Source organism: Electrophorus electricus, chromosome 21, assembly GCF_041902795.1.
Source record: "Electrophorus electricus isolate QZ-2024a chromosome 21, ASM4190279v1, whole genome shotgun sequence".
Taxonomy (NCBI): Eukaryota; Metazoa; Chordata; class Actinopteri; order Gymnotiformes; family Gymnotidae; genus Electrophorus; species Electrophorus electricus.
In genome coordinates this window covers 18,609,827-18,617,500 of record NC_137517.1, presented here as the reverse complement: position 1 = coordinate 18,617,500, position 7,674 = coordinate 18,609,827, and the positions used below count along the sequence as shown (strand labels likewise).

General features: G+C 40.4%; 2 protein-coding genes and 1 long non-coding RNA gene across 3 annotated transcripts in view; 1 reads left to right on the top strand and 2 right to left on the bottom strand.

The window, feature by feature from the left end:
* LOC145652908 (uncharacterized) overlaps window positions 1-1,213 on the top strand; it is a 1,533-nt gene extending 320 nt beyond the window's left edge. Inside the window, exon 2 of the long non-coding RNA XR_014119179.1 lies at window positions 38-1,213. This is a non-coding gene — a long non-coding RNA (uncharacterized LOC145652908). The remainder of the gene's footprint in view (window positions 1-37) is intronic.
* The window catches only part of LOC145652982 (Fc receptor-like protein 5), a 10,284-nt gene extending 2,883 nt beyond the window's left edge, over window positions 1-7,401 (bottom strand). Inside the window, exons 1-4 of the mRNA XM_081704840.1 lie at window positions 7,326-7,401; window positions 2,617-2,652; window positions 2,073-2,348; window positions 1,631-1,969 (exon numbers count right to left, since the gene is read on the bottom strand). Of these exons, the coding sequence (XP_081560966.1) occupies window positions 1,631-1,969; window positions 2,073-2,348; window positions 2,617-2,652; window positions 7,326-7,401 (727 nt within the window). The remainder of the gene's footprint in view (window positions 1-1,630; window positions 1,970-2,072; window positions 2,349-2,616; window positions 2,653-7,325) is intronic.
* LOC118240639 (uncharacterized) overlaps window positions 1-7,674 on the bottom strand; it is a 52,707-nt gene that overhangs the window by 6,475 nt on the left and 38,558 nt on the right. The window lies entirely within an intron of this gene.

The window sequence follows — 7,674 nt, the reverse complement described above, 5'->3', positions numbered from 1 at the left end:
GTGTGTGTGTGTGTGTGTGTGTGTGTGTGTGTTCCAGATTCACTGCCAGGATTTCCACCCTGTTTGAGACTCCGCCACGTTCCTTGCCGGGTTTTCCAGCCAACTGTGTCGGCTATTTAAAAGGCCCTCCCACAAGAGAGGAAGAGGAAGACAGCGAGTAAGGAGACTGTGTGTTAGCTTGGAGTTTGTTTGGCTGTGATTGAACATTTGTATGACGTGTTGTGTATCACTTTGTTTTTCACATTTTTGAACTTCGTCTTTGGCTTCGCCCCTCCTGCTTCGGTAGCTGTGTATACATACATATATATATAGATTGTGTAAAGAGTGTAAATATTGTTTGTTTGGTACATTGGTGTTGGACACTGGTGGTAAGGAGTGACTGTAATTTTTGTTGGTTGTGGGTTTTGTCTGTTTGTGTCAGGAAGTTAGAAAGGTTTGTTGTATGTTTCTTGTGTTATTAGGATTAGTTAGTGTATAGTTTTATTTCCTTAGTGTGGGTTTTGGTTATTATTTTGGCCTGGGCCACTTCTGAAGGAATTGCAGCAGTAAGATTATTTGTAAATCATAACCTCTGTACAATACACTAAAAAAAACCTTCCATTTGTGCTTCTGTTTGTTTTGTTGCTGTTCATTTTATTCCACAACTTCTGTTACTTTAGACATTTGCACCTGACAGGGTCATAACAAGGTAATAAAATGATATTGTAAGCAGAAAAATAGGGAAGGTCCAGAATAAACTGGTTTCATGCTGGAAAGATCTCTGTAGGCTTCAGTGTAAATCCTCAGGAGGCCTCTGACAGGCCTCTAGGGGCCTCAGTCGAGGGGGAGTCTTGCTTCAAGGACGGGACAGCCCGTCCAAGCACCGGAAGAAACAATATGGACATCACTGGAAGAACCAATATGGGCATCCGGTGATATAGAATATGATCGCCTTTAAAAAGTAGAAGTAGTTCAGGATGAACGTAATGGTACCAAGAACGGGTTGGTGTAAGTATTGAATATCAATTTGCATACATTGAATAATGTTTGGTGTGGAGAACAATAGTGGATCCTGGACAAATATTATGAAAAAATAAAAATGGTGATGTAAGGGTCCTTGAAGAAAAGGTGTAAAGGTGAGCCCACCTGAGACTGTTAGACATTCTCCAGATAATGCCTCGTTTATAACATTGAGCTCAGAATAAAGACGGGACCAGCGCTTCTCTTCAATTAATTCCAGAGTCTGCATCTTTATTTCTATTTAGTGCGTATTGAGTAAACAGTCTTGAACTTAGGAAGCTCTAGGAACGACCATATGTTGACAAATGTTTGGTTTGGATGTAATGAAGGTGAATGCAACGCTAGTATGTAAAAGAAGGTGGGGTGAATACATAATTACTTCTGACCAATGTATAAAAATGTGTTTCTTTGTGTGATTGTTAGACATTCTCTAACATATTTATTTTATATTTGAATGTTTAACTTTAAGACTAGCTGACTGCGGACTTAGGAATGACACTATGACACTGAATGTCTAATGTTTCATCCACACACACACACACACACACACACACACACACACACACACACACACACACACACACACACACACACACACACACACACACACACTGCTGTTGTTTGTCCTCACCAGTGATCCATAGTGGCTGTGTGTTGCTGTACTGTGTCTGATAGGCTGGTTCTCCTCTCTCTGCTCTGCACACATAAACTCCTGTGTGATGTTGAGCAGCAGGACTGAGAGTGTAGGAGCCTCCAGATCCTCTGATGCTGTCTGAGAGGAGCTCAACACAATACCTCACATAGCTATGATTGTGTGTTACTGGAGTTAAACATTCTCTGTAGGGAACAGCTCTGTACCAGCTGAATGTCCAGCCTGTAGAGGAGTCTCTGACCTCACAACTTAGACTCACTGAGTCTCCTTCAGTCAGCCAGCTCTGTGGAGACACATTCAGTACTGCCTGGGCTCTCTCTGTAACACAGCAAATATAAAATCCTGAGTGTTTAAAATCACGTACACACAATAACAACCTTGCTATGAATGTCTATTGGCTAAATTCACAGTCCAAACTCACCTGACACAGTTAATGTAACAGCATTACTGATCTCTGAGCTCTGAGAGTCTCTTCCCCTGTACCCTCTGCAGGTGTATGTACCACTGTAATACTGTGTAACAGAGCTGATCATGTATGGATTGTATGTGACGTTTGGGTAGATACTGTAGTTATTCTTATACCAGCTGTATGTCCACCCAGTGTCTCCTTCTCCCTGTATGTCACATCTGAGAGTCACAGTCTCTCCTCTGAACACGTGATTATCAGGACTTACACTCACAACAGCTTTAACATGACCTGCAGAAACATTAAACATTTGAATTCTTCATTCAGTTACTTTGAAAACAAATAAATTACACAGATCTAAATCTAAATCTACCACACCAGTCAGTGCTATCTGGTCCTGCATATATTTTAATACTATATAAATTCTTTAATTATAAAATAAATACACTAAAATGCTAAATGTGTAAATTAATACATTTAAAATAGCAAATTTTCATAAATGTCTAATTAGTAATGGCAGTTTGGGTTTTAAATAATATATAAACAGAATATAAATCACCTTGAGCAAGTCCAGCTTGAACCAATAAAATGAGCACTATAAACATAAAAGAGGGAACATATGAATATGAACAATTAATTAATTTATTAAAGAAAACACATGAGAGCAAAACATTTCAGACACAATTAAAATAAAAGTATCATTGTTAATTTAAGCATAAACACCTTAACATGCTGGTTACCACTCTGTACAATTGTTCATTTAATAAAAACACCTTAACAAGCTAGATATCGGTTTGAATAAATGTACATCTAAACTCTGCTTCAAACGGAGTGGGGAAAATGACTGCTGTTTTCACAAGTACCCTAATTAAACAAAAGTGAAAGACATGACTGTCACGATAAACCATCATTAGAGTGCTTTAGAGCGCTGAAAGTTGTGAACACAAGGGGGCGTCAGTGATTTATGTTTCTGTGGACAGTGGTGTGTGCTGTGGTATGAGCAGATTCACTACTGCTGTTTCACAGTTCCACAGTGTCTGTTACTTATGGACATCCTATCCAACATTCTCTAAGTGTTTAGAAGATTTATGAAGAATGAACACACACGGTGTAACGTGGAGCGATAGAGAGCTGGACGCAGACGCTGAGAAGAGCGAGATTTATTAAGAGCAAATCCAGAATCTGGGTCATTAAGCCAGTCCAGGGTCACAGCACCAATACGAACAGATCCAGGAAATATATTAAAGAGAAAGAAAAACACGAAAATCGGAAAATAAATCAACAGACAAACTCAGAGAAAACAGGGTACAGATACACAGACAACAAGGCAGAACCCAGAACATTGACTGAATAAACGAAAACTAGACAAGAGCTCAGACAACGGCTTAGTACAAACACAATGAGCAGATAACGGCTAGAACAACGACCAGCAAGACACTGAGGAAAACATTGGGTTTAAAAACATGACCTAACAAGGTAGAAACGAGGAACAGCGGAAACTAATGAAGGACAGAAAACTAAACGAGGGGCTGAACTAACGAAACCAAAACAAAGAATCACATATGGAAATGAAATCCATGGAAATCAAATGGAAATGAAAGCCAGGATGGAAACAGAAACTGAAAGCAGGTGAATGCAGCGACGCTCGGGATCGTAATACTGATTCACAAATCTGCTGAATTTGTGAATCTGTTTCTGAGATTCTTGTATGGGATTAATTGTTAAATAGTCAGGCAGTATTAATGGGAGAAAATAAAAGTGTTTGTGAGCTGTTCCAGGACTGCAGAACTGTTGTTCTCCATCTCCCCATTTATGCTCATAAGATGAAGCTCTGAAAAAGAATCCAGTGGAGTTGTGTGTGTTGAGGTTCATGTCACAGGGTTTCCTTTCATATCTATAAAATGAAGAGTCTCTCTTGTGTCAGGCTGAATACAGCCAGTCTATGTTGGTCAAGATCATTCTTCCCTCTCTTAATATAAGTGTTTTTGTTTATATTACAAAAAGCAAAGGGGTAATAATGTTTGTCTTGGTAATTTCTTGTTGATCGTCACCTTCCTATATTGTTTACTCATGTTACATTTTTTGAGATTGCAGTATTTTTACCCAGTTAGTCTGTTAAAATCTTAATATACACTGTATGTTACATTCTATCACATTTACCCCAACACACAAAACAGCCCAAGCAGTGGATGTTATCTGCTGATTTTCTACAGGGTGTTTGTAGGCTGCACTTGACTGTTTCAGCATCACACAGCATGTAAGTTTTCCCACTCATATCTGTGGTCATTCTTTGGGTTTGCTGTACTCTACTGACTTCTGTATTCCTAAATTATGTTGGTATGATCCAAATCTCAAATATACAGACTGTCCGGTTTCTATAGTGATAGTGATGTCATGGCTGTCAACTAGGTGTAGGTAGTTAGGAATCTTGGGGTTCTTCTTCACCCCACACTTTCACTTGAACCTCATGTTAGATCCCTCACTAAATCTGTTTCTCTCCTCTAAAACTCTACTCCATGGTTTCAGTAGCTCTTGTATTGATCATTGTAATCATCTTTTCACTGGTTTTACTGTGAAACTCTGAAAAACTCATCTGCTAGAGTCGTAAGCATCCATATCACTTCCGTGTTTCATCAGCTACGCTGATGTGTAGAAGTACGCTGATAACTGGTCTGTTCCCATATTCAGTACAAACATGTACCAGACCTTCTCTTCCTGCTCTCCAACCCAGTACATCAAACAGAACCCTTTCCATAACACATCTGGATACAGTGAGAACACCTGAGCACATGGAAGTGAAACTCTGATCCTCCCTTCTGAGGGAACTACACAACTAACACACATAATCTCATCAGTCAGGATCCTCAGACTGCACATTACCAACTTCATACAGCACCTCTGACTCTAATGAAGACATAAAGAGAACATTTACTCACAGAGCACCACAGGGAGTGGACTGAGCTCCATACTGTCCCAGTAATGACGGACTGACTGACTGACTGTGTGTGTTAAAGACTCATCACTTCCTGTATTCTCAGAATTAATGCGAGTTATTATAATGAGGTTATTTTAAGTGTCTTGACCCTTTGTGGTGTATGTGCTACATATAGTGAGGCCAAGTCCTGTGTTCTCTAGTCAGAGCACACTTCTGAGAATATAAGGAAATAAACATAGACAAAGAGAAGGGGGGTAGAGAGAGAGAGAGAGAGAGAGAGAGAGAGAGAGAGAGAGAGAGAGAGAGAGAGAGAGAGAGAGAGAGAGAGAGAGAGAGAGGGAGAGAGAGAGAGAGAAGAGGTTGTGGTTTCCATTTTATATAAAGTGTCTCTACTGTGTGCTGTGTATGTAGGACACAGTGAGGCCAACTCTTCATCATAATTATTATAAATGATATTATTCATTTGAACTCATTTATTTAATGTAAATGTGTTGAATACTTTGGGAAAGAATGTTTTGCAGAAAACCTCATTTAGTGCACCCAGACTGTGTGGTTCCTTCCTCTTTCCATAACGATCTCACATTTTACTTCTCTCTCTCAATGACACACACACTCACACACACACACACACACACACACACACACACACACACACACACACACACACACACACACACACACACACACACACATTCAGTTAAAATATATGAAGAATAACAGTAAATGTTCTCTTTACAATCTTTTTCCTTCTGTAAGACAGTGAGGCCAACCCTTCACCAAACCTAATATGAAATATTATTATTATTAGTCTCAGTCTTTCCTCTGTGTGTACTGGGGTGGGTCACTTTTAGTGCTGTTCCAGGACCTCCATGCTGGGGGAGGGAACAGGAGGCAGCGCTGATCCACTTCTCTCCCCTGGAGCAGTTTGTCCTGCTCCAGGACACAAGGGTAGCAGTCAGAGGAAGAGCACTAGAGAATTCCTCAGGGTGTCACACAGGGACAGACACACGTGTTCTAGTATCAAGCCCTCATCACTCAGACACCACAGTAAGATGATCACACTCTAAACACTTTAACACCAGATCCATGCAAACTCAACACAAAGTTTGTGGAGAGTGGAAAAGAGAATGTGCAGGTGAAAGAAGAGAGAATGAATTCTGATTCTGCACACTTTAAATGAATATTGTTAAACACCACTGAGTATCAGTAACATGAAGTAGAGAGCAGGTCACTTTTTATCACCTCTAACAGTCCATAACACCCACCACCCTGCACTTCCTCCCTCTGTTACACAGCTGAAATAGAACAGAAACCACAACACTCACCTCCCTCTGAGCTCATGCCTCCATTTTATTCATGTGTGTGTGTGTATGTGTGTGTGTGTGTGTGTGTGTGTGTGTGTGTGTGTGTGTGTGTGTGTGTGTGTGTGTGTGTGTGTATGTGTGTATGTGTGTGTGTGTGTGAGTGTGAGTGTGTGTGTGTGTGTGTGTGTGTGTGTGTGTGTCTGTGTGTGTGTGTGTGTGTGTGTGTGTGTGTATGTGTGTGTGTGTGTGTGTGTGTGTGTGAGTGTGTGTGTGAGTGTGTGTGTGTGTGTGTGTGTGTGTGTGTGTGTGTGTGTCTTTGAGAGAGAGAAGTAAAATGTGAGATCGTCATGTAAAGAGGAAGGAACCACACAGTCTGTGTCCACTAAAGGAGGTTTTAGAGATCTGCAAAACATTCTTTCAACACATTTACATTAAATTAATGAGTTAAAATGAATAATATTATTTATAATTATGATGAAGAGTTGGCCTCACTGTGTCCTACATACACACCACACAGTAGAGACACTTAATATAAAATGGAAACCACGACCTCTTCTCTCTCTCTCTCTCTCTCCCTCTCTCTCTCTCTCTCTCTCTCTCTCTCTCTCCCTCTCTCTATACATGTATATTTCCCTCTATTTCTCTCTTTATCAGAAGTGTGCTTTGACTAGAGAACACAGGACTTGGCCTCACTATATCTAGTACTCACACCACAGACGGTCAAGACACTTAAAATAACCTCATTATAATAACTCATTAATTCTGAGAACACAGGAAGTGATGTGTCTTTAACATACACAGTCAGTCAGTCAGTCTGTGATTACTGGGACAGTATGGAGCTCAGTCCACTCCCTGTGATGCTCTGTGAGTAAATGTTCTCTTTATGTCTTCATTAGAGTCAGAGGTGCTGTATGAAGTTGGTAATGTGCAGTCTGAGGATCCTGACTGATGAGATTATGTGTGTTAGTTGTGTAGTTCCCTCAGAAGGGAGGATCAGAGTTTCACTTCCATGTGCTCAGGTGTTCTCACTGTATCCAGATGTGTTATGGAAAGGGTTCTGTTTGATGTACTGGGTTGGAGAGCAGGAAGAGAAGGTCTGGTACATGTTTGTACTGAATATGGGAACAGACCAGTTATCAGCGTACTTCTACACATCAGCGTAGCTGATGAATCACGGAAGTGATATGGATGCTTACGACTCTAGCAGATGAGTTTTTCAGAGTTTAACAGTAAGACCAGTGAAGAGATGATTACAATGATCAACACAAAAGCTACTGAAACCATGGAGTAGAGTTTTAGAGGAGAGAAACAGATTTAGTGAGGGATCTAACATGAGGTTCAAGTGAAAGTGTGGGGTGAAGAAGAACCCCAAGATTCA